General features: G+C 31.2%; 2 protein-coding genes and 1 non-coding gene across 9 annotated transcripts in view; 1 reads left to right on the plus strand and 2 right to left on the minus strand.

Annotated features, from left to right (window-relative positions):
* Positions 1-44: 44 nt before the first annotated feature.
* LOC141461332 (spermatogenesis-associated protein 20) lies at positions 45-16,023 on the minus strand. Of its 4 annotated transcripts, XM_074142284.1 has the most exons (14): positions 15,890-16,023; positions 15,618-15,739; positions 14,583-14,714; positions 13,762-13,981; positions 13,529-13,672; positions 13,093-13,437; positions 12,216-12,395; positions 10,800-10,976; positions 9,208-9,433; positions 8,489-8,654; positions 7,151-7,359; positions 5,702-5,901; positions 3,943-4,201; positions 45-3,276 (listed from the first exon to the last, which is right to left on the minus strand). In XM_074142284.1, exons 3-13 carry the CDS (start codon positions 14,681-14,683, stop codon positions 3,953-3,955), a joined length of 2,217 nt encoding a protein of 738 aa, XP_073998385.1. In that variant the 5' UTR covers positions 14,684-14,714; positions 15,618-15,739; positions 15,890-16,023; the 3' UTR covers positions 45-3,276; positions 3,943-3,952. The 4 variants fall into 4 exon arrangements, with proteins under 4 accessions (XP_073998385.1, XP_073998384.1, XP_073998383.1 ...); XM_074142283.1 differs by lacking the exons at positions 15,618-15,739; positions 15,890-16,023 and adding an exon at positions 15,230-15,470; XM_074142282.1 differs by lacking the exons at positions 15,618-15,739; positions 15,890-16,023 and adding an exon at positions 14,854-15,141.
* On the plus strand, positions 4,540-4,612 carry TRNAV-AAC (transfer RNA valine (anticodon AAC)). The gene has a single exon. It is a non-coding gene; the product is annotated as a tRNA-Val (tRNA).
* A 2,032-nt stretch (positions 16,024-18,055) lies between the features above and the next one.
* LOC141461337 (uncharacterized) overlaps positions 18,056-27,947 on the minus strand; it is a 219,519-nt gene continuing 209,627 nt past the window's right edge. For all 4 annotated transcript variants that reach the window (XM_074142294.1, XM_074142295.1, XM_074142297.1 and 1 more), the window contains one exon: positions 18,056-26,921. In XM_074142294.1, coding sequence (XP_073998395.1) covers positions 26,639-26,921 — 283 coding nt within the window. In that variant the 3' untranslated portion in view covers positions 18,056-26,638. The remainder of the gene's footprint in view (positions 26,922-27,947) is intronic.

Raw genomic sequence — 27,947 nt, forward strand, 5'->3', positions numbered from 1 at the left:
TGAAAATGTATTACTTTAGGAGCTCACCTGAGTCACTACTTCCAGGCCAAGTCCTCTCATCCTTAATAAAAAAGCAAGGCTGCCGAACACTATGTGGGAACTTGTGGAACTTTGCAAATCTATAGTAGACAATCGTCAGAACAGAACTTTGAAGTTAAAAATGGAGGGGCAAAAGCTTTCTAATGTACTTTTTTAAAATAATATATCTTGATAAAAACGATTGGAGTACTTTCTTATTAATTGAATCCCAATAATCCATAGGGTTTTACCTCTTAAAATGAAACGTGAAACAAGAGTTCACACACATTTCTTGACATCGTACTACTGCTTTAATGAACCAAATTAAAACATTTAAGATGGATCAACCATTTTTCTACTAAAGGGTAGAAGATGGAAGTACTGCAAAAAATCTGATTATAACCAATACTCATACAATGTAACCATTGATCCAGAAAGTAGCACGTACTCTAAGAATATAGAGCGTCTATAGAAGAAACGCAAAAAACCATGAAGGCTCATAACCCAACCAGCTCGAGTCCTTAATCGCGGAATTTATATGTAGGAAAAACAAACTATCAGGTTTATAGTGATAAGAAAATGTAGTTGGGGTCCACATTGCTTGATACCATCTTTGATTTTAACTGTCGTAGGCAACGTTTATAGTACCCCTAACACTTCCGTACTTTCACCCAAAATTAGAAGTTAGATTAATCAGTTTTGTGTAGAGATTTCTACTTCACATACGTTGGTTGTTCACTGATGTGTATGTGTGAGTAATTCAAAATGTTAATGAATCGTCAAAAGACACTTTTTTTTCTTTTTTTTAGTACAGTTTCTGACATTGAAAAAGTACTCTCATAACCATCTTTCTTTGGAGTTAGGTACCCAAGTTTTGTGAGGACAGAAAGTTGCAGCAGTTTTAAGTTAAGTTTAGGCTTTCAAGAGAAAGGCTTGAGCTGTTACCCAGAGCTGTTTCTTGCAGACTAATGTGAAAAATCTTAGGTTAAAACAAGAACACCTATGGTATGGAAATTATGTCCCAGACTTGGAATGCCATATAGTTAGTGGTTGTTATCCTTTACTATGATGCTCCCGGGGGAAGGTACCCAGAAAGTTGTCAAGCTATTCTTGCAAAGTTAACAGCTAAGACAAGAAAATATATAAAATGCCTGAAACGAAAAAAGTGGAACCAGCCACCATTGATACATATCAATCTTAATCAATTTACAATTTAAAAAAATAAACTATTCATTGTAAAAATAATAACAAGAAATAAATATTTTTTAAAATATTAACTTGTACTAGCATTTTTCTTTTTTTCCACGTTCCTTCCAATTAAGTTAAAACACAGACATTTTTTCCTCATTATCTCTTAAGGAGCTTAAAATTTGATTTCTCAATTTAGAAACTATAACAAAAAATACATCTAAATCCTAATTTTATTGCAATAAAAATTGATTTAAATTTATGTCTTATAAATCAAAAAATTATTATATTAAAAAAAAACACCTAACCGTTCGTAAAATTTATAGTTGCAGTGGAATTGTACTACATATACGATGATGTTAAATAATGAATAAAGAGTTTGTTTTCTCAACGATTTTCTAATTTTTATCTTATTCTATTTGAGACTAAGATTTGATTTACTTTTGGAGAAAATAAGCTATAATAAGGCTTTCCAGAAGTAGAAATCTTATAAAATAAACCTTCTAAGACTGATACAGGTAAAGTATTAACAGGGAGTTAGGTCCATGAAGGGAAAAGGGTATAGCTTAAATAAATGAGACATAACAGAGTATGGAACCAGCTGAAGATTGGAGGTTACTCAAAGTAATGGCTGCACAATCAATTCAATCAACTTTTTTTTCTCCTTTTTAGATTGCAATAAAAATTATTTAAAAAAAAAAAAAATAGTAGATTAAGGGAGCTATAAAAGAAAAGATCGTTCAAGCAGTTTCCGATCCAGCGCCCCCCCTAAACTCTGAGAGTTAACAATATTTAGTTCTCCCTTGCAAGGCCCAGTTTTCTAAGCAGTACCATCAATTTTCCAAAGTTTATTTATTTATTTTTATTTTTTAATTAAAAAAATGTAGACAAAATAGAAATAAGAACTAAAAATATAGGACATTAATAAATAGGAGCTACTTAAAGTATTGAATTTGTTTCTTCCTGTCAGAAATGACTTCAATTAAAAAGAAAACACGTAAATGATAAAAATACCTAAGTTAAACCAAATCCAAGGTTAGAATCAAAGAAGCTGCAGATTTTCAGTGAGTACTTTCCAGAGAAGTCCAAACCCAACGTAGACTAAAAAAGGACATCCTACAGAAGAATTTTCTGAGAAACGAGGAAAAGTTTCAAACGAATGAAATGGTTTTAGAGATAAAACGCATAAAACTGAGAAACGATGCTTCGTACTTCCTATTAAGCGATTTCTTTGAACTTAGCTTATTTAGGACCATAATACATGTTAAAATGATATCGGAAAAAAACCCACTTCACCCTGAATCCAAAGAACTGTCCCTAAAATTATGTTTTGTTTGGTAGAAAAGTTGTTTCAAATAATAGTTACTAGATTTATGTCGTTTGATTACGGAAAATAGTTGATCTATTTGAATCACCCGTAGAAAGAGAACTGACACATTTTCAAGATTAATTCATGAAAATAAAAATTCGAAAATATCTCGATACGTTTTAGTAAGAGATAGTAAAAAATAAAATACAATACCTATTCTATGCGTTTACTTTTTCTATGAATGAGAGAAGGGCAATTTGCTCCAAACGCCTAAACTTTCAACGCTACCAGTGTGCCAAACAAATCAAGAGAGTCCACTATAAAAAAAATTGCTGCCGAAGAAAAACGAAATAAAATCATTTGAAAATTAAAGAATTGTACTATCGAAAACCTTAAATACATAAAAAGATCCTACAATCTTGGTTAGCCTTATAACAACTTTTGTAAGAATACTAATTTGCAGAACATGCAAAACGATTCTTTTATTATGAATAAATATTCATATATTTATTCTAAGGATTAGCGATTTTTTTTTTTTTTAATGTAAAGTTTTTCAAAAATTAGAACTATGAAGAGTCCACACAATTTCAGATCTAAAAGAAAATATCAATATTAGCAGTTACATCTCTTGTTACGAAAACTAAGTAAAACTATTAATAAGAATATAAGGTGATTGTGTTTTATTACAAGGTAATCAACTAAACTGCACTAATCTTTAGCACGATCTTTTTCAAATATGCCATTTTCAGAGTGAATGTAACCTGGAAAAAACAAATAAAAATACACAATTATTGTTTAAATTATACCAAAAACAAATCTGAGATAAAGAAACACACTTTCTCTAACTTTAAACACAATTGATGAATTTTCTCAAAAGAATGAGTTCTTTCGAAGAAGAAAAAAAACAAATATTGTGAAGAAGATGTTCATAGAAACACTTTTTTTTTCACTCGAAGAGCCAATCAAATCTGGAAATGAAACCATTCGAAGATGGTGTTGTGTATAACTGGCTGAAATGGTATTAAGAATGGCCATTTTCAAAATGAAGACAGTGAAAGTAGTGGGATTATGTCTAGACTAGCAGAGAAGAAGACAGCATGTTCAAAAGATAAACATGGTTGTAGTTCCTCACACTGCTGAAGCGCTATACAAGAAAGAGTAAAATAAATAAATAAGAAGAAATTTTCTTGTAAACTACTTCTTTTGCAGTTGATCTCCAAAGTACACATGGAATTTCAACTGAGTAAGAACGTAGTCAGTCTTGTAGAAAAAACTTTAATTTAGTATCTTTAGGCCCCTTACAAGCTCATGCTTCAATAAAGCAATTCTGAGAAACAAAACTATTTGTGGTTCCTAATGCAGTTATAATGTGAATCACAAAACAACTACTACTAATTTAAAAACACAACGATTATTGATTTACAAACCTCAAAAAATTTAAATGTTCAACTGTATGGCCAGATCTGAAGGCGAAGTAATTGGCAGAGTACAAGTATGTCCCCGGCAGACATAAGCCGCTTGTCGACCATTCAAAGGTTTCATTTTATTGATAGCAGTATTCTTGTGGCAAATGAAACTGTCCGGATCTCCAGTTAACATTACAATAAGACCAGGCACCAAACCTTTCCGCAGTACGGAAACTAGTTCGGAAGTTTCTGAATTCTGCATATTACCAGTTATTATAACCTAAAAAAATAAATTCACAGTATAAAATTGTTCATGTCAACAAATTTAAACTGTAATAAAATTATTAATGATTTTGGAAATTTTAAATGATTAAAAAAAATTAATTTTCTTTATATAAGTACTAATAGCATTTTTAACTGCAAATATTCACTAAAAATATTATTTTTTTAGTTATTAAAAATTTCTTAAAATTAGATTTTATTAAAAAAAAAAATTATTAAAATTACGATTCGATTTCTCTTACAATAGTGAGAGAATAAAAAATTTAAAATTTAATTTGAATTTGAACTACCAATTGTAACTTTAAGTGAAAGAAACTAGACATCCACCACCAATAAGTTTCCGTGGTGTAGCGGTTATCACATCTGCCTAACACGCAGAAGGTCCCCAGTTCGATCCTGGGCGGAAACATTTTTTTTTTTTTTTTTTTTACTAAAAATTTGATAGAGAAAAAAAATTAAATTAAATTTTATTTGTTGTATAGGTTCTAAACCTGTAACAAAATGAGTTGGTGTTATCCTTATCAAATATATATTCACAACAACAATACATACAACTTGGTACAAAAAATACAAACAAAATAATCAAGATCTAACGTTTAGTTAAATTCAAACATTACCCATTTAACAGAAATGACCGTAACATTAGTATATTTTCAACATATTTGTACACTCTGAGAATATTTCTATTAGAGTAATCATTCGCTAATATTTCCATTTCTTTCGCTAAATTGTTGTTGTCAAGGTTTAAACTTTGCCTATAAATGATATGTGCAGGACATTCTAAATACGAATGAGCGATATTCTCTCGCTGACCTCCATTACAAACCATACAAAATTTATTTGAATATATTTTATATATAATATTTTTAGCAGTAAACTTCAGTACATAAGGTCCCTGACATTCTGAATTGAAAGAATAATCTAATAATATGAAATGATAATTTGTTAATAAGATATGGTTGTATTATTTGTTTATTAAGATAAGAGTTTTTGGTAAAAGTAAGAAAACTAGAATTTATCATTTTGTTATAATCCATGGAAATTAAACCTTCTTTATACTTCTCTAACAGCGTGCGAACATGGGACTTATTTTTTTATAAAGGATACCAAATCGTTTACATTTTCTAGATTTACATTCAGAAATAAATTAAGACAGTTGCGAATATCAATTATACTTTAGTTTATTATTAAATTTATCATTATATAAAACTAACTGAGAAAGACACAATTTAGAATAGTTCTTAGAATTAAGGTTTACAATTTTTAACTATAGCATAATGAATCCTTAACCGTCCAGTCTCCAATCGTACAAGATAACCTGGTGTGTTACGAGGAATTTGGAATAGTCTTTTATAAAAATTTAACTGCACCCTTTCCAAGTCCTCTAAATGTCTGAGTGCCCATAATAGTGAACAATACATCAATGTATTTCTCACCAGAGAGTCAAACAGTTTTTTTCTTTATTAACTTTTAATTATAAAAATATAAAAACTCTTACCTGTACAGGTGAGTCGTGGTAAAGAAGTAAAGCGGAAACCAGTTCAGGTAGAGCTATCGGTAATTCTGTGAGGCGGCTAGTGAATGAGGCAAGAAGCTGTGAGGCTTTATCTTTCATTTCTTCGCTATCCAACATCATACCAAGTCGTAGAAGATTATGTGCTGCCACAGAATTACCACTCGGTTCGGCACCATCTTGATCTGTAACAATAAGAGAGAAAATTAAGTTTAATAAATGCAAATTTAATTATTTTTTAAAAAATCTGTTTTAAATACTCACTCGATTTACTATTACTGAAATTCTAAAAGTTTTTCTCCAAACTTCAAAAGTTTACTAAATGTTAGTAGGGCTTCCAAATTTTAAATTTTCTAATTAGACGATTTGTATTGCGAATGCAAACAAAGAGGTCGTTCAAGAAATGTACACATACTTTTAAATTGATTTTCTTCAAATATTGAACACTTCGGCACACATATTAATTTTCCCTAATATTACAAACCTGGAAATACTGTTTAATTCAGTGAAATGACCCTTTAGAAACTTCTTTTTTTTTTTTTTTCATCTTTCTAACAGAACTGCAATAAAATAAAATTCCATTTTCATTGAGCACGGTGTACGTATAATAATTCCTGTTCTAAGTTCATGTTTTCTCTTTATATTTTCTTACTACGACTATCCCTAGACCAAAAGGGTTTCCACGATGGAAGGTGCTGTTTTTGAATACATCTGATCCTTCATTTATCACGTAAAATCCTTCAAATTAATGATCAATTGAATGGTGGACTGATTAATGCAGCCTTTGGAACTTGTCTGTTGTCAACTTTCGTAAATCTAAAGTAATAGCTTTTCAAAATGGTGGTGAAATTGGGCGAGGGGAATAGAAAATCGAATGGAAATGGTCACTAATAAAAAATTCTTCAAATCCTGATTAGATGGTTCAATATTGAATAGTACAAGTTCGTCTTAGATTATATCCACCTGTTATTGAGTGATTACCATATACTTAAGTTATTAATTATCTACATAATTATTACATAATCCATTACACTTATGTATTTGTTTTATTCTTAATTTTAAGCGCGTCAACATCTTGGGTCACTGGCGCCCAGAACTTTATACAGTTCACTACCAGTCTTTTGATAGTGTCCTCTCGTTACAGACAACATTGTTCGCCAACGGACATTGAGCAATAAAAAGCTACTAGGAAGAGAAAATCTAAGTGCCAGCAGCTGGATTCGAGCCCAAGATCTCTTGTACACACGCTTCGGCGATACATATGCTGGAAATTAATGCTACATCTTGATGGTTTTTGAGGACCGTAGATTGTTTTTGTTCAACGCAATGCCGGTCTCAGACATGTTACTTTCTTTCTTTCTTATAGATTAAAAAAAAATTTAGAAACCAAAAACAATACTCTTACACTTTTTAATTTCAACAATATTTTCTTACCATCTTTAAATCTGAAGATATTATGTTCATTAGAAGAGCTAGTGCTAAAATATCCAGCATATCCGTGATCCCAGAACAGTTGATCTTGAACAGTTTGTAGTTCATCAGCCCAAATTAGATATTTTTGGTCGAACGTGCACTCATACAGATCCAATAGAGCTTGTATCATACAAGCATAATCACATTGAAAAGCTTCTATTGGATGGTCTCTACAAATAAAACAGGAAATGATTAGCAAAAAATTCACCAAAAAAATGGAAAATCCAAAATATGAAAATAACTATTCTCACAACAGGAAATCGTAATCTTAGCCCGAAATATACTTCAACATTATTTCAACTATCTTGGTAAATAGCTTCAGTTTTGGAAAATTACTAAAAATCTACAAAAGACAACTTCAAAAGTATTAACTGTAAAGAGAGTCAAAGATCCTGAACAGCTTAGATTAAAGATGAACTTATAGCACAGAATCCCTAGACGAAGCAGTAAGGTATCTAGGTATCCACTTAGATCGAATAACCTGGAAAATGCATATAAAAAAAAAAAGAAGTTGAACGAAGCCCTTGCAAGGTTGCTCACTTAGAACGATTGGTTAAAGGCAGAATATTGTGTAAGCTAATAAATAAGAATTCTCAGGCGTCAGATGAAATACAAAGGAAATGAGATGTAAGAACATAGAAAATCAAGAAAACATGTTCCAAATAACGTGTTCACAATTGCCTTGGACGCTCAATAATTTATAAGGAACGCTCAAGATTCGATGGCCAGACCCTAAAACATCTAGTCTCTTTTGAATATCAAACACTTTCCTGGTATTTGTCCAGAGTCTTACTGTAATAACCTTGTTTGGAAAGCACTACTGCCATAGTATGGACGAGTTCTTAAAGTATCGGGATGATCAGCTCCTAAAACATCTGATCTCTTTTGAATATCAAACACTTCTTTTTAAAAGTATTTATTCAACAAAAAATAAAACATTTCCATGGCCGCATAGAATGTGTAATCGGAACTCAACTTCAACTTTAGATAGGCCATCCGATCTAACTCTATTAAAACCACGCTTGACTCAAGACATACTTTTTATACTTGCTGAAAGAAATGTTATGTATTTTTTTAAATGGTACTTCTACCTGCAAGTTATGGATTCCTGACTGGGTCCTCCCACAGTCTTATTATCAGTTGAAGGAGTAACGTACACATATATTTACAACCCAATGTACAAAGTACATTGAATTAAAAATTATACATAATAATAAATTTATTATTTATTTGTAGAATATTTGTACTATTGTTGGTGAGTTGAAATAATTGGTAGTTAGGAAACAGAAAGTAACTTACAACTGAGATACAGTTCCTCCTTGAGTGTAACAACTTCTTAACAATCTTTTGTTGATTGGATTGTACAAATACTTCTTAACGAATTCCACAGCAGCAATGGCTCGTTTCTTGTAACTTTCATCGTTAAATACAAACGCAGCCTTAGCGAAACCAGATATCATTAGACCTAAATTAAATTACAAATAAAAATTGAAAAGATTTTATTTAATATTTATTGTACCGTATTTTAAACTGCCCTGGTTAAGGCAAGGCATTTAAAAATGATGATATATTGGAGGTCATTTGTTAGAGGTTGTTACCCTTACTCAAAGGCCTTAGATTATATTCAATGAATTCGCCCGTAATGGACTTCAAAGAACATGCGACTGTGCGTTAACTGATGGCACACTTCTGTGACTCTATAAATACGTTTCCTATACGAATCTCTCAGGCGAAAATTAACGGCTAGTTTTAACCTCGACAGAAGATTCCCTTACATCCTAGATCCAAAATTCCACTTCCATTTCCAGTCACCTAAGAGGTATTCGTACACATGGTCATATTTTTTTTTAGACAAACTGCCTCACCAGGTAAAGCTTAAGAAAAAAGACGAAGTTTTACAGCTTCGCTACGGTACAAACTCCCAAGTCTGAGACAGAAAGACTTATTTTGGCCAATATAAAAGGGAATGACTGGGTTTGAGTAAAAAATTTAAATTAAAACAATAAAAAACAACTTACCATTCCAGCATGTAATGATTTTATCATCAAGTTGTGGTCTTGGCCTTTTTAACCTTTCCCTGTATAATATTTCTTTACATTCACCAATCACTTTTCTTAATTCATCAAATTTAATACCAAATTTATCACAAGTTTCGTATGGTTTTCGTTTAATGAAAAGCACATTTTTACCAAGTAATTCGCCTCTAGGATCCGAATCTGGTTTAACATTACCAGTCGGCTTTATCTGAAACATTGAATTAAAAATTATACATAATAATAAATTTATTATTTATTTGTAGAATATTTGTACTATTGTTGAATGGACAAATTATTATTAATTAATTAGAACTGAAGGAGCAAATCTCAAGTGGATCCAACGAACTCTCATTAATTGCAATTCTCAAAAATTAAGTGTCCATCCATGCTTAATAATCATTGTTAAGTCCATAAACAGTCTAATGCAATGCCCTTCTTATTTATAATAATATTTAAAGTTCCCTTTGTAATTTTTTTTAACATTTTGATTTCATAAATACTTATTTTGCATTAACTTTTTCTGATGAACCTGAAGTAGGCTCAACTCTGGCTATGACTTTCTCCAGCATCATATACCATTGAATTGGTATGGCTAATTCGCCCCAAATGAATTGTACGATTTCTACTAATGTTCTGCGCATATTCATCCTTCAGGCGGTCACGCTACTACGGCTAAATTTTACAGGGATGCTTGCTTTAATGGCAGAATTTCTTTTAGCCAACTCAAGCAGAGAATACTGCGGAAGTAATCTTATTTATTGACCAGCAACTATGAAGTAACTGGTGTAAAAGTTCTTTCTAAAAACGAAAACTAACATATAACCATACAAATAATATATACGACTTCTGACAGAGAAGCCATTAAAAAAGTTGAAATAAAAAAAGGTAATGGCTTTAATAAAACTGGATTCAAACATCAAAATCAGAGTAGGGCATGATCGACTACAGTGATTGGAATCAACATCGCTGCAGATGATGTTTTCTTTTCCGTTAGTTGGTAATCGTCTTACAAAGCAATACCTGTTTATTTCCCGTTTATAGTAGATAACTGTAATTATAACTATAACACTTTTACATTTTGAATTTAGAGAGCAATATAGGACGGTAAGCATTTATTTAAGTAGAGCCAAAAATAGGTGACCCTATTGCTATACTTGTTACCCCCAAAACCATGAAATTTAGCCTTTTTTTCAAACATTACATCTTGACTTAACCAACTTGATGCCTTACCACTATCAATTTTAGCACTTTGCCTAACCCTATCAATTTGGTACCACAGTACAATCATTAATAACAATTTACTTACACAAAATTATAGATTATTCCCATCTAAGATCAAAACTAAACGGCAACAGCACTAGCGTGGCAAGAGAAAGGTTACACTCGTGTTTAAGTTCCACAGTATTTAGTCATCTAATAGTTCAAAACAATAGATGGACATTAATAGTAAATAGAATCGTCTGAAAAAAACTTTTTACCATTTTCGCCCGATAAGCTTTGAATATTACATAGTAATAACAAAAAAAAAAACTCCAACAAATTAAGAATAGAAAATGATAAAAGGCAAGACTTACCCCATAATGAAAACAGATCAGTTCCCCCTGGCTATAGCGCGGTCTACCTTCCAGTGGCTTTTTAAGCAATTGAAGTACTTCATCATACTCCCACGTATAGAAAGCACCTTCCCTTTTTTCAGGATTAGAGAGTGATACTTGGGAATCAGCATCTTCAGCACTGTAGAATCCACCTTCCTTCAAAATTTATGGAATATTTTATCAATAATTTTTAATAAATGAATTCTCTTCCAACTTTCATCCCCAAATTGCATAATTTAAAAAAATTCAACAAGTCAAATAAATTGTGTAGTCCTTTCTCGCTCTAATACAACTGACTGATTGATATCGGCCAGCTGATTCAAATTGAAACATGCTGATAAAAACCAAGACCTTAAAAATATCTTAGAGACTAATTTCAGTAAAAAGAAAAAAGAAATTTAATCAATTAATAAGTCATAATATTTAACTATTTTTCGGATGAAATTAACTTTTTTAAAAATTAAATATTTCCCGAACTGAAAAATTTGTATATTGTTCTTATACAATCAAAGTAGCTGAATATGGCGAAAACGTATTGCAATCGTGTACAATTTTCATCAAAATTAAGCTTTCACTGGAAAAAAAAAAGTTTTGAAGTCCGATTTATGCAAAAAATAAAAATATTTTCAGCGCGTGTTTGAATCAAAGAATAACTTTAAAAGAAGTTGCATGTTACTCAAACTTCCGTTTTGGTACAAATATCGCTATAGTAAAACAGGTTTGGCTGAATTCCGTTGATTGGAGGAGACGAAAATGATTTTGTTTTTAAACTTTGAAGTACCCTATCATTACCTATCACTTTTAACTGATAAGTTTTCCCGGAAAACTTAATTTTTTTTTTTGCACGGGTTTTCAGAAAGTTAGAAATTTACCCCACCAAAATATCTGCACAAAGTGGGGCTTATTAGCTAGAATCCGTTATGCAGATTGTATCAGAAAGAGGAGGAAATGGTCTCTCACCTGCTGTTCGATTGCCCTACAATCAAGCGGTTGCGCTATGAAACCTTTGGAACTTTGATAGTAGCGGAAAAAGAACTAGTAGGGAAAGTCCTCAACCTCTTTAGTAGGGGAGGTTTCGTCTGCTAGATCTAAAAAAGGGAAAGGCACAATAAGTCTCTTGTGGCTGCGGTGCCGTGGGTCCCGTACCGTCCCTTTTCTAATTCTCATTCTAATTGTACCCCACCAAAACATTTCTGGATAAGTTACAGAATTCTGCCGCTCATAGAATACAAAGTTGTTTTCAAAGTATTGCCAGTAATTCATTTTTTGTTAGCGACTTTACAGAATAACTTTTTTCTTTTTAATCAGTTTCATTAGAAACAAATTATCCAGAAAATATTATTTTCGTTGATTAAGTGGACAAAATATTTAATAACATAAAAACGTAAAACTTACCGGATGACTAAGATCTCGAGAGACATAGGTGAGTATTCCTCGTGCAATGTACTCGTAATTTTGTTCTCGGGTAAGCCGATATGCCATCGTATATACCATTGCCAGTTGAGCTTGGTCATAAAGCATTTTTTCAAAATGAGGCACACGCCATTTAGTATCAACTGAATACCTGGCAAATCCCTGGAAATTAATAAAAATATTTAGAGAAATATAAATGTTCATTCATAAATAATAAGGCATAACTAAAAATAGTAACATGTACATAAATCGGAATTTTAGTTATTTTTATTCTGTAGAGAGGGATTGAGCATTAAGTTATCAAAAGCCTGATAACTACCTCTAAATAAAATTTAAAAAAACCAGAGTTACCAATCCAGAATCGGTGATGAGCCGATCATCTCAGATTCATCTCAGATTCGACAGCCAACACAGTCATTAAAAGGAAGAGACACGCCTAATCTAGGAATCGTATCTAAGAGTAGGCAGCTGTATTCGAACACTGGATCTCAGCGTGCGAATAGTTCTTATCGTTTATAATAGAAAGTTCGAAGCCGAAGCACGAGACATTAAATATGCACCTTACCTTACTTTTTTATCTTACTTCTTAATATTTACATTTCTTGATTTCCCCCTTAATAACTTTTAATTAACAAGTTTTATAATAAACATTTGTATTGAACTTTACGGATAAAGCTCTTCGGATATCCATTTTTTTTTAACAACGTAAAAGTTCAAGTTCAATAAAAACTTCATTAAAGTTAAAATAAAATTATAAGTTATATCAAAGCTTGTGAAAAATAAAATCTAACTTTTAATGAACTCAGAATCAATATAGAAAAACAAAAAAAAAAGATTAAATAAAAGCTAAAATACCAACTTGTCCAATATGGTCATGTATTCCACCCAAAGCCATACAATCAAGGGTATGCAGTGACATAGCCTTGGATCTCATCCCATCTAAATCTTCTGGAACGCGTGCATGCCTATGGAACAACAACTTCAGCATGCAAGGCCTGGGAAATTTCGGTGGTTGTGAAAACCCACCAAACAGTGGTTCATAATGATCATAGATCTGATTCTGACATTTATTCCAGACTTCACTGCCGGGTACTTTTCCATTGATTAAACGACCAGCCATTTCAATATCAAATGCACAACTTTTTTCTAATAAATCAGAAATTTTCTTCGCAGAAACTGACATTTTACTTCGTTGTTCAGCCCACTGGAAAAAAAGAAAAATTAAATGTTTATAGATAAAACGTTAAATGGTTCGTGGTAAGTTTAAGGCATTAATAGGAGTAGGATATGTGTACTTGCTGTGCCATTGTAAGAAGAACTGAAACAAAACCGGGCAAGTTGTACTTATCTTCAGGTGGAAAATATGTTCCTCCAGAAATCGGTTTAAGATCTGGAGTGAGAAAAACACTCATCGGCCAACCTCCTGCTTTCGTAGTTGCCTGATAAATTTTATTTTTTTAGGATTTTTCTTTCATTAAAAAAAAACTTTTTTCAAACGATTAAGCAATGAACTAGGTAAAGATTTTACCTGTACGAAGTGCATGTAAATTCTATCAATATCTGGCCTTTCTTCTCTGTCAACTTTAATATTTACAAAATATTCATTCATGATACCAGCAACAGCTGGATTTTCAAATGATTCACGTTCCATGACGTGACACCAATGACATGTTGAATAGCCTACTGAAAGAAATATTAACTTATCTTCTTCTCTTGCTTTTTTGAAAGCTTCCTCACCCCATGGGTACCTGTGAACATAAAAACCAACAAAATATGCTGTCTTTTCTTATTAAAAGAGAGGTATCCAACCAGCAAACCTATTCATTTCTATGATTCATATTAAAGAGAAAAAAAACATAATCTTTGCAATTCTTTTAAAAACATTGATCATTACATTCCAAAAATTATAAATGTAACAGTAAAAACAATGCCAGAAGTAACTGGCATGGAGAAAAATGCAACAGAAATCTATTGCATTAATCTATTAAAACATTTCTGCAGAAAATTAAGGCAATCATGGCATTACTCGAAACGTTTGTGCTCATGTTTGAGTATGAAAACTAGTGTTTAAATGTCTAGAGTACCTTTCAAATTGGATCATAGAAGGATATTATGATCTTCAACTTCCCAAGAACCCAACTTCTGCTACAGTGTATAGTACCAATACACATACGATTTTATCGTCGGATACTTTGAAAATTCGAAACAATCCTCTTTATTTTGTTCTCTTCTACACATAGCCCAATAGAATTAGTTTTTTTCTTCTCATGTTGGCCCAGAAACCCCAAAAGGTTGGACACCTGACCTAATCACTATAAAACTAAGCTGACAGAGTTAAAAAAAACTCACCAGTTTACTGGGTTACTGGCATGCTGAAGAAGATAAGGAGATTTTTCCTTACTTAAACGATTACGATTCTTCTCCTTATCTGGAATTTGTGCAGTAGCCATTCTGTTTATTTGTTGTAAAGTTTCCTTTGATCTATGGAGTAAAATAACAACAACCGTAAAAACAAATGAGTTTCAAAATTCAAATTAGCTTTTTTTTAATTATAAACACAGATTTTTATCTTAGAAACACTAAATTATGGGCAATATAAACTGTATTATTTGAAAAATACCTTCTGAAAAAATTGTTTTGCATTTGAATGGAAGGTAAAATGTTAAATGTAGTGCATTGTGCCAGTTTTCTAGGTAATCCACTAGAGACATCTCGAATTAATTTTAAACTTTTGATGTTCCTAGCTGTCCTATTTAAAAACATAGCACAGATATGCCAGAAAAAAAGTGTGAAACCCAACTGTCAACACATTGTATAAAAGTAAACTACACTGGAAAATATACCTAATACTTGAATTCTGCCATATATTACCTAACCTTACTTAGTACAGTGGTGTAAACTACTAGTAGACATCATCTGTTAACTGTAGATTTTTTTCATTATTAAGAATACCCTATCTTTGTAATACGCTCATTTAAATTTAAAAAACAAATTACCTTAAATTAATTTTTACAACCTTGATAACAACAATTAATGAGTTAGTATTTTTCCAATAACGTGATTAGAAGTTTTAAGTTTTTCTAACTTCATTTACTGCTGACTAAAAGTAATGTTATATTCAAATGGAATAATCTTTAAATGAAATATTTAAATTCTCAGCAGTTTTCAACAATACTTCTGTTTATAAAAGTACAATTATAATTGTTAGGATACAGACTTTAAGAGCATAATTTTGATGGAAATTAACGTTGATCTCCAACCATGAAATTTGAAAATAAAGTTTTTAAGGTATTTTCTTGTTTACGTAATTTATGTAATTGTTAGTTTACTATTCATAATCCATAAAAATTATGTCAATAAAGTAAATAAAAGTAGTTATTTTACCTTGTTTAATAAAGTCCCTTTTTTTATTTCCCTTTCCTCCGTCCAGTACTTGGGCTAATTCCTCTCATCCTCTTATATGACATTCCACAAGTATCTGGACCTGCCTTGTTAGTTGATGTCAGCTTTATTCGTCAATAAAGAACATATTAAAAATTGCATTAGGGACCAACAAGCAATTGCACATATATAATCTCATGGATGAATAGATGGAAGCTACAGCTAAACCCAAGTAAATGCGAGTTCATGTTATCTACGCTAAGAAGTCTACTTACTTACTCTACACTCCATCATGGGACAGTTCCGAAAATGTTACCATGAAAAGCGAAAGACGAGAAAAGCAGCGTTTATAACAAATTCTCTCTTGGCATCAACACATTAACAGCAAGTTGAATCTAGTCTACGCCTAGCTGCGTGACTGTACCATTTTTTTACATAAAATACAAACAAAAATTCAATAGTTACTACACATCTCGCTGATCCGGGATAATGTTAACATACATGAGAGGAGCAGCATTCACAAGATTAAACGTATTAGGGCATTAAAAAACTATGTTCTCAGAATAGTTACTTACGGATCCTGGTTTATTTGTAATGAAAATAATAATTCGCTCAGCCTTGTACAGCGAATTTATTGCTTATTTATAGTACACTTACTAATACAAATGTAAAAATCTAATAATTTACAAAAGTAATTCTCATTGATTACCAAATTTTTGTTTAACTCGTGTTGGCTTTCACTTTTAACTCCTGGAAAGTTTGGCTTTTTCAACATTGCCGAATTGAGTGAAGTTAAGTGGGACGACTTCATACATTTACCTTTGATCTCCAACTTACTCAGGAAGAGGCAAATGATCCTTCTGGGACGACGCGGTGGCGAAGGCATTCTTATCAATCCTCATAGAATCTAAACGTATTCAATTAGAACTTATTTTTGGTGGAAAGATTACTTTAAGACTACCTTACGACTTCTTGCGTGATGAGGCTGAAATAACTTCTATAGCAAAATTGCGTATCAAAAATACATCTATTATTGATTTTGAAACCAGAAAACTCAACTGGGTTTTCGTACATTACTAAACACACATTGAAGGGGAGCACTTTCTCTCTTAAAGAGCAATTTCAGAGAAATGTATGGTCCTTCCACTTCTAAGCTTGATAATTCAAAGGTTAAGGTGAAAATTCCAAGTGGCTTGGTGGTTTTCTTAAATCGTACCTGCTCAAATAATCCCCACCTTTTTTTTTCTTTTATCAATGTACCTCAGTATCTTTGGTCGAAGCACGTTAATGGTAGAGAAGTTTAATTCTAGGAGCAAGGAACATTGAAATTTTGATGGAGTTTTACAGCAGGCTGCAAAAAAAAACAAAAACTGTATATTTCCCAAGCGACAATATTAGCGCTAATCTTGCCTCCAACAAAACCAGCTGAACGCTTAGTAAGAAACTCATCTGTCAGTGATAACCAATAAAATCTGTTAAGTTGTTGGTTACAAAGAATATTCGGCACATAGGTCTTTCCGAGAATGAAATGGTCGAGTATTTTGTAAAGAAATGAGAGCACGATCAGTTTTCCTGCCACTTGGCTGATTTGCCAAAAAACTAGGTGAGCATACTGTTGCGGCTTACTGGAAACAGAATTCAGTCCATTCAGTCGCAGGAGTAAAAGTAGCCATGGGCTCACATATTGGCTAACTTTAAAGGGAAACATGACTTGACATGATTACCTACAGGACTTTTTCTGGAATGTGCGCCACGCACGCGAAATTTGCACCTTTTGCTCAAAAGTAAAGAACTCCCAAGTCTCTCGATGTACGTATACATCTTGCTTTAAGGAAAAACGGAAAATGAGGGAACTATTGGGCTTATAAAGCCTAACATATTAGCTACCCGGCACAAAATGAAAAGTATCCCTGCGGGCGGTGGTTAATAAAACCAAAAACAATTGCATAACCGAAATTGGAAAATGAATAGGCATTGCCACAAATATTAAATTAAAACGTGGCAATATGCGATTTTCTCTCTCTCTCTCATAATTTTATTTTATTCCAATATTTTGTGATATTTACAAATCAATTTTATAATTACAAGCATTTTTTTTTTATATATATATATATATCTGTATATATAAGATAGAAAATCTATTTTGTGCTAGATTTTTAATTTATACAAAACATTACATTACAGCATTTTTTTCCAAAAGTATTTATAAATTTTTAGATTTTGTAAAAATAAATTAAAACCTAAATCGTCTATTAATAATATTAATAAAGTTTAAATTGCTATCTTGGAAGAAATAGAGGACAAATTTAAATACTGAGAATGAAACTTAGGATAAAACCAGATGAACCCATCTCTGTAACAGATAGACTGAATTCGGGAAATGCTAAGATAGATCGAAAACTTATCAATAGAGATGTTAAAATCTGTTTCAGTAATGAGAATTCTCTTTTTTTTTTGGTTAGCGGTAGTTTTCTTGAAAATAATCAACAGATATCTTATTGTTTTGAGATTATTTCTCACACAGAAAAGTTTTAAAAGAGTTCAGTTGAAGAGGAAGATACGTTTGAATGGCAACAAAGAATAATTATTTTAAAGGAGACTTCCCAGGTGGTAAAAATTATCAAATAATATAATTATCGAAACAGCTGGATGCAGCTCGAAAACTACACGATCGTGACTTCGTTTGTGTTTATAGAGCGAGGCCCAATTTCTTTTTATCCTTAGGCTGGAAACATAGTGGAGCGGCGAGCAAAGCGGCGCTGATAGCGAAGAGCGAAGCGGCGAAATCAAACACAAGTAAACATATGGGACCGCGCATAGTGGCGAGCAAAGCGAAGATAGAGCAACTCTATCTATTTCTAGTTTTTGTTTTTGCCGCTTCGCTCTTCGCTATCAGCGCCGCTTTGCTCGCCGCTCCACTATGTTTCCAGCCTTAGTGTGTATTGGCCGGTACAGAATTAAGAACTTAAGCTAAAATATGATGTCAATGAAGCCTGGGAATGCCAGGACTATTTTTTGGTGTAGTGTAAATAATTACGTTCACAAGAAAATTAAAATTAAAAAAAAAAAAATTTTCCGTAGGATTAGCAGGCTGGAATCCTCCCATTACACCCAGTTCTGGCGACAAGACGAACGCCTACATCCGAAAGAACCGGCATCTTTTAGGGAGATTTCTCTACCAATTACGCGGTACTTGGGAGTTTTGGACTTGGCGGATACTCACTCTAAGCCAACAAGAGGCATAATAGTACAACCTTCTGTTGGTCAAGGCATCTGATCTCCCAAATACATTACGATTGGTAGAGCAAGAAAATATATGGTACTAAGTTCGTTCTGTAACTTTTCTTCTCAATGGTTTTACCTATGCTTTTTTGCCTGTTTACGGACCGATGGGACAAAGTCCAAATTTAAATAACAAACAGATCCAAACTTCGGCAGGCTCTTCCAAGATAACTATTCATCTTATTTAGCTAAATATTATAACAGTAGAAGCTTAAATAATTTAAATATATGATAATTATGAACTTTGTATAATAGAATAATAAATAATATTGAGAATTCCTTCTCTTTTTTTTACTTTTTATACCAAATAATACAAAATGATAAACTAAAATTAAACAATTAAATCACAAGAGAATAATCACGCACATAAAATTATCACAAAGAAAAGATAGATTTTATCATGTTATCAATATATTGTAATTTTTACAAATATTTGGGAGTGGCGACAATATCATTTTTTCCCCTTAAAATAAATAAATAATATTATTAAAATAAATGGGAGTAAATAACTATAAAATATTAGCAGTAATTAATTTTTTTGTTTTGGTCCCTTTTCAGACCTAATAGCATGCCTCGATTATATTTCAGAATTTAACCTCTAATAATTTAATTTATATATTATTATAATTTAATTTCTTACATGTAACTTAATAATGAGACTTAAAATTGTATACAGTTAACTTGTTTAAACATTTATAAGTATAAACTATCCAATTTAACTTCAGTTAAGAATTAAGTTAAGTTCAAAAGGTATTTCATGGAAAAAAAAATTATATTATTTTTGGCACGTGAATATTTTTTTATTTGGTTTATGATTTTTGCTTTCAGTTTAAAAATTAATCAATTTGATAATTTTACGGGGGGATGCGCTTAAAAATTTAGAAAATTCTTTTTATAATTTTACAAAATAAAAATAAAAAATATTAGAGAATTTTGACGTTGCAAATGATGGCAGCTTGTATAAAAGTGAATTAGTTTAGGAGAGTAGCACGTATTAGTGAGAGTAAATGCAGAATTTTGCAACGCTATCCACCAAACAGTAATGTTATCAGCTCGATGATAAACAGAAATGACCTGGACCGAAATGGCTACCCTAATAGTGAGTGCAAGACATGCCAGTGGGAACGGTAATGGGCGACGCCTTCGAGAGCTAAGGCGGCTTTACCTTCTTACATGGGGCGTAAATCCTTCAGCGGGATAGGCGATGGTATTTTCCGGGAAGAGTTGAAGAAGGAAGAAAGAGGTCTGCAGAGGGACGCTCTGGACTAGATACTGGTCTGAAGCGAGCAAAGATCTGTTTGGGCAATAACAACCGAACAGACCTAGAATTACAGCTAGGCCAGAGTTAGGTTTCACTTCATTCTATTTGTATTCCAACTTCCTCTTATCCCTGAGCAAGTATAGTTTCCTAGATTGAAAGTAAGCAGCTACAAGAGCTTCAGATACATTTTAGTATCTTTTTTTTTAATCAGAAGAAATTCCTAAGAGCAGAATGAGAACATTCGCGTTGGAAAACATAAATAGAAGGTACACGACATAATGGAGGAAGGAATGGCATAACGTTAATACCGATTGCTAAATAAACGCTGATGCGAATATATGAAAATGTTCTAAATTTACCTGGAAGTTAAAATGACGGGAGATTAAAATATCAAAGAGAAAAATTGAAATGTTTAAAATTTGTCGAGTCTTTATCTGCAAATTTCAATCTGTAGCATGTACTTTTGAAAAAGAATTCCAAGCTAGCTATCGACGGCAGCAGAATGTGATAAAACGTACTAATACACCTCTGCATTCTATGCTGGTGGGACATCTTGGTGCGTACTCTGCTTTGAGGGACCCTAGTGTTCATTTCTACAACGGAGAGTGATGATGATCTAAAGGTTACTGCGCTGCAAGATTTCAAACGTTGTGAAAAAAAAAAAACAAAAAAAAATTCAGCTGTAAGGAAATGTTACTACAAGAACCTGTTAAAAATGTATTTTGTAATAAACAATAACAGAAGGGAAAGAAAGCGTTCGAGACAATATGAAGCAAAAAAGGTAATTAAGAATTAGGAAAAAAAACCTAAGTGATCTCAGAGATTTCTAAAGTCTGTACTCATTTCGAGTTGTGTCACAAAGTTACCACCATTTACAAAGTCTCTTACTATTCAGGAATACGAGTACTTTTGAAAGTATATCAAACAATAAACCGGACATTTTTAAATGTTTCAAGTACATTTTCCCCTTAATAATGTAATTTTTAAGCTTTTATTATCTGGCAAACAAATTTGGCATAAGAAAAAAACAAAAATTATGAACAATTTTCAAAAAAAAAATGCCTTTTTTAAAAAACAAAAGAAGTGAAATTATTTTTTAAAATGATGTCCCCATATTTTCAATTTGATTTTTGCTTAATAACTTGTTTTGTTTTATTTTTTCTTTTAAATTAATCAGTATGCCTTCTGGTATCCCACAAATATCTTACGGAATGAATTACCTCCTTGGATTTAATAATTTTAGAAACGACCTTAATAACAACGGTTTTTCAAAAAATAAAATAAAGTTGACATTGAAGGAGAAGCAGAAAACCAAAGATGAAACTATGAATATAGATGATGAAAAAAAACTAACAAGAGAAATCTTAAATAAAAGCTGTAATCCAAAAAATAATAATAATTCCTGCATAATCCCTTGCAGATATTTCTGATAAAGTTCTGAATTCTAAGCTTGAAATTGCCTAATTATCAGGCAATCATAAAAAAATATATAATGCTTACTTCCTGATCATTTTCTTTATGCCCTGCTTAAAATTAGGTTTATTCAGTGAAGCTAACTGTTATAAACTAATCTCTCATGTTATAAACTGTTATAAATGTTATAAACGTTTGGGTGCTCTCATCACAAGGTGACGGGCACAATTAAAGTGTGCTTCACAAAAAATAGAGAACAATGTTCTGGTAAAACTATTGCCTTCTAGGTAGGAGGTTCTGAATATTGTTTATGGATATATTTGGTTTAATATTTGTGTCTGTACTGTAAATTAATTGACAATAAATTATCATCTCTTTTACATTGATGATGTTCAACGTACGCGAAGATTTTCAAAATATTATTAATAAATGTTTTCAATAAGAAATAAATTTTGAATTACAGCTTTTCATTTTAACAATTTTAATAATTCTAAATTTGAAATCAGTGCATTAAAAATTTATTTACAATGGGATCTTCAAAAGAGTATGATCCCAAACAATATTTTATAATATTTGAAATGTTATAACAATAATTTTATATTTTTTTTCAAACATTTTTGTAATAATCCAAATACTAAAAATAAAAACAGAATCTAGTATCATTCTAAAAACATTTTTTTTAAAAAAAAGTTTATCTATTTTCATTATCGACTTTTTTTTTCAGAGATTATCTTAGTTTTCTATTTTAAAATTTTGTGTTTTTACTTTTGATATGGCTGAAGTTCTGCTATTTGAGCTCGAAAAATAAATTCTAGGCACAAGAGATTTTCTCAACAATTTTTTAAAATACCTTTTACAAAAAAAAAAAAAAAAAAAATGTAACTTCAATGCACCCTTCCATCTAAATTCGAATCTGTATTTCTTTTGTACATCTGTATAATTACCAGATCGAAAGATATAAATAATTCTTTTTTAAAAAATAAAATGACAGATGTCAACTATTTACAATAAATTTGTTTTAATCTTCTACTTCAAGGCATCAAGAGAAAAAGTACAATAAGTTAATTTTGTCAACTATTAAGATTTCAGAAATATTTAAGCTCATGTTGTACAAAATAATTGAAAGTGAAATAAACGAATTAAGACCAATTGTACGTAACTATTATCATTATATACTATTATGTTTCTTTTAATTCGAAAACACGGGGAAAATAGTTTTTCTTCAAGTATAGAAAAAGTATATCACAGATATTCTATAAAAGGCTATTGACTTTCTAAATAATTCTCTTTTTTTTCATTTCTTTCAATTCTATTTAAATTCTAGTTTACTCTTTGCCTCGAATATCCAAACCAAAATAAAAATGCATTTTTTTCTTGTGTCCATTAATTTATATAGTTTACATCTTATATCTAGATTACACTGCTGTTTAATGGTTTAGTTTATTTTGAAATTTAACAATGAAATATAATTTATGATTAAGTTTTTGCATTTTTAAAAACCTTTCTGGATAAAGTTTTAGAGAGGGTACCTCCTGCTAGCACTACACTATGGCTGAACGTATTTTTTTAAAGATAAGGATTGTAAATATTTTATGAAACTATAAACTTTTATAATAAACTTCAATTAGTTTCAAGATTTTTTGGGGAGGGATTTGGAAAAATGAAAACTGAGAAAAACACAGAAATAGTGATTTAGAGAACATTCTAAATAGTTTTGACGGTGGCTTGTTTGTTTGCGAGGGGGAAAAAATAGCCACGAAGGGCACGGGAAGGTTAGGGTTTCCGGGATAGTTGATGACGGGTATGGTGGAGTGGGTGAAGGTTTTCAACATAGGAAATTGTGTAGATACGTTTTCACCAGGAGACAGGGGAGATCCTCTTAAAATATTTTTATTACCCACATTTCGTATTATTGATTGACTTTTACGTCAATTTTAGTTAATTTGGACATTTTTTTTTTTTTTTTTAGAAAAGATGAGGCAGTAATGTTTTTATTTTTTTTTCTGTTTAAATTCTTTTAATAATGAATACCCGACAGCATTTTTTTTTATATATATATATAGGCCCCAATCAAATCTAGATAAATTTTTACCTTTAATTTTTAGAGAATGACTGAAGAAAACAAGTTCACCTCTCATATTCAGAGATAGAAAAAAAAAAAATTAACTTGTACCATACACGACGGATGTTCTTAAAGCAACTAAAACCAAAACATGTGAAAGCTATTCAGAATATATAACACATATTGCCCAAACTTATAAATCCAAAAATATTAAAAAAGCATTTTAATTTGCAATAATATTATCAATTGACGAATAATTTTTTTTATTGGTCCAAAAAATTAAAAAGAAATGAAATTTCGAAAAAAATCAGTTTTTACATTCGCTGTTTTAAAGTTTTTGATCAGTCCTAACTATTACTGGTAAGGGAGGGGAAAAACATAAAAATAGTACAAAATTAAAAATCCTTAGCTTCAAGATGATGTAGCCTATTTGGAAAATGAGAACAATGGGAGCAAGAGAAGAATGTATTCGGATAGTCAGGCAACACGCTAACCTTTAAGAGAACTAAGTAAGCCACCCACATAAGTTGTTCAACTTTAAGAAAAGTCCTAAAGACTTAATAAGAAAGGCGCAACGTAGCCGGCCAAGCCTTAGAAAGAAAACAGCTAAACGGTGAACTATTGGCTGTGATAGTATCTTCTACAACACTGTGTAGTGTGAGACAGCGGTTGTTGAAACAGACGTTTAATGAAAGAGTAGTTAAAAGATTATTACATAAAGAAATTGTGGAAGAAAGTTGTGCATTGAATGCAAGTTTTTAAGTGGAAGAACCAGAGTAGAGGAAGAATTAAATCACAGGCTCCATGATGACCTTCGGCTCTTTCGAGTAATAAAGGTATTTATCTCTAATCTCAAGCCTCAGATCAAGGTTGAAGTTTTAGATGATGTTTGGAATCATGAAAAATGTATATTAAACTATATAAATACAAAACGTTTTGGATAAATCAGGAAAAGTTATATACAAGTTTACAAGTAATTTGTAACAAACCGTTGCACTATGTTTAGTACAGAGGATAATTGAACACTAAAATAATTTTTTGTCCTTTGAAATCTAAACCACGGGTTTTGCGTAACCTATCGGTAAAGTCAAAATAACAAATCACCACGTCACTTTGTGCCAGCTGTAGACAGTACACAAAGTCCATTCAAAAAAAAGTACCAGAAATTTTCTAAACATTACACTGGCATTCAACAATCTACACTTTACCCCCTTGAACCTACAGAAAGGATTATCCAGCTCAACGAATGTCCTTTCTAAACGATAACATTCTGGAAGCATTCCAGGAAGCTTCTTCTGCAATCGTTTTTAGTACTCTTTAGCGATTTTCCTTTATGGCCCTTCGCGTTTTTCTTTTCAAGAGTGTTTTACGGAAAAGAAAAAGTATCCAATGATTTCTTGGAACTTTACCTAATGTAAAAAAAAAAAAACAACTTTTAGGCTTACAAATTGTTTTCATCGCTTACAGAAATTGCAGCATCTCAATTAGTTCGTTACACAAAATCTCACCAAATGACCTAAAGTTTGGATTTAAAAAAAAAAAATCATCATTCCGAAACACATCCCAGCTTATTCCAACGTCTTCAATTAGCTTCTCCCCCCCCAAAACCTTAAGGAAAGGTCATTAGTCTTCTTCCCTATAACTCAAAACACCAATTAGAGTGTGGGGAAACTTCAAAAACCCCATAAAAGCAAAATTACAAAACGAATTGAATACGATTCCAATATAAAGCCTCTACCAAACGACTGATTCTCTACCCATGGAATCAACATCGTTGAGACAACTAGCTTTCGTTGGTAGAAAGAAAGTAAATAATGCTTGTAACAAAAATGAAGTTAACAAACTTTCTGAATAGACTTCGTATGCTTCAACTGGTTCATACACAATGTGATGTTCGAAATTTACAAGAAAAACTTACTTTGATTTTCTTACAGAAATTAATAGCAAATTTTTTTTAGATATATTTAGATTGTTTAGAAATACTATTCATGATAAATTCAATCTAATATCAATAATAAATTTTGAACCAGTATAGTAATTTTTAAATGCAATAAAATTATTGAATTTACTACAAGATAAAGAATAAATAAGTGTTCATATAAATCCATTACTAAATTTTATAAAATAAATACATAACTATGTATAAAAACGTAAAAATTGGAATATAATAATTTTTTTTTTGCATTAGCATTTTTCTTTTATTAAAAAACTAAAATATTAGTAAAATATTTATGTCTTTTATGAAGTGTTTTGTCTTCATCACTATTAAAAATATTTTTTTGTATTACAAAATTTTTGTATTTTATAAATTTGATTAGAAATAAATTACTATTTTTGTTATTACAAATAAATCAAATAGAAAGTAATACAATATTTTTAGATTGTGCGTTTTTACTTTTATAATTACCTTCTTATTTTGATCAATTATTCTCCCTCTATAACACTACTTTTCTTGTAAGTTTTTTGTATGTATTTTTCTTTTTTTAAACAAAACGTCAAAATATACAATGTATGATTAATAATTTTTTATACATTTCTTGCCGTACAAATATAAAATATGAGTTAATTTTTTTTTTTTTTTTTTTTTTTATAATATAATAATATATTATGTAATATCTTAAGATTTATTTTATATAATAAGGTGCCAATATTAACACTGATTAGTAATAAATGCTTATACAAATTGGGTAAAATAACTTTTTGCTTTTGTTTTCCAATATTTTCAAACATTTAATGCATTTTGTTGTTTTTGTTGTAATTAGCGCAATTTATTTTTATCTATATATAAACTTTAGATTACTAAATAATTCATCAATTGATATAAAGTATGAATAACACAACTCAAATGTATGCTTGTGTTATCACATTACTTTAACTCGGAAAAATCTGTTTTCATCAAACTGTCGGCTTTATTTATTTATTTTTTTTAAAAAAAAGACGACACTTTCCCACGTTTTTCCATATTTTAATTTTTTTTTTAAAATTTTTTATATTAAAAGCAAAAATTTAGGTTGGTCTTTTTTCTTTAGCAACTTGTTCATCGTGTAATTTAACTTCTGTTTGTGTAGTTGCCGCTGTACTTACATCATTATTTGTTGACACATTTGTTTTGGCTTGTATAATTGAGTCCCTTTTTGCATGCGCTACACTATCCCTTCGTACGGATGAATGATGTCCCGCTTCTAATGCTAGATCGTGCCTTTGTTTCCAAGGTAATAAACAACATCTTACTATGGCCATTATTACGCCTAGTACCAGTAAAAATGCTCCACTTCCCAATAGGACGTACCTGAGAAAGAAAAAATATTGAAAAAATTAATTAATAATTACGATTATTATTCCAGGCGCCACGGTTAAGAGGCGAGACCTGCAAAGCTAATATATGCATTGTGGTACTGGGTTCGATTCCCGGGTCTTAGGCATTGGATTTTATATAAAGGTTTATAAAAGAGATTTACAGTCAAGTATGTTTGCCAAACGCCTCTGTCTACGACACCTAATTGGTAGTTGGACGTAAAACCAGCCTGAAAAAATAGGCAAATACTTTACTTTACCATTATTATTTCAAAAATAATATTGACAAAATGATAAGCGCGACTCTTTTCGTCTGATCGTCGAATAACAATCGATGAATCGTAGGATATCGCATCCACGAATGATTTAACATTTTCATCTACTCTAGAAGTGACAGAGAAATCAGACATTCGACAACTTTTCAACGAAGTACTTACTACTAATTCGCAAACTTTTGCCTAGCTCAAAATAAAGCATCAGATCCTAATAGTAGTGTTAAGTAAGGGTACTTTTTCAGTAGAAGGAAAACGCCTTCTTAGCCTCAATAAAATTGTATGTATATTAAAATAAATAAAGTTTAGGACTTACTAAGCCCATAATTAAAGTGTGTGGCGAATTTCACTCTTAAAGTCACAGGTGTCGTCACTCCTAAAAGTTACATTTACAAACAATTTTAAACCGTTTGACACTTCGGACGGATCAATAATTGAAACGCTGTAGTTCCTTAACTTAGTAAGAGCAACAGTAGGATAGCCTTTAATCCCACAATGACTGGCGTAAAAATAGTTTTCGCAGTTAGGCTGAATCTCGCAGAGATTCAGCAGAGTGGATTTAACGCATATAAAAAAGAATATATATTTTCTAGACTTGAAGGAAAAATTATCTGTACATAAAATTTAGATAAGCAGTGTCACATGACTGTTCAGTAAGAGTTTTTATTATATTATAATTAAATTTCATAATCATTATGTACAAAACTTGCAAACCAGAAAGAAAGCACTGAGGTAAAGACGAAAAACCA

Source organism: Rhodnius prolixus, unplaced genomic scaffold (assembly GCF_049639745.1).
Source record: "Rhodnius prolixus isolate KJV_2025 unplaced genomic scaffold, Rpr scaffold_6, whole genome shotgun sequence".
In the NCBI taxonomy this organism is placed as follows: Eukaryota; Metazoa; Arthropoda; class Insecta; order Hemiptera; family Reduviidae; genus Rhodnius; species Rhodnius prolixus.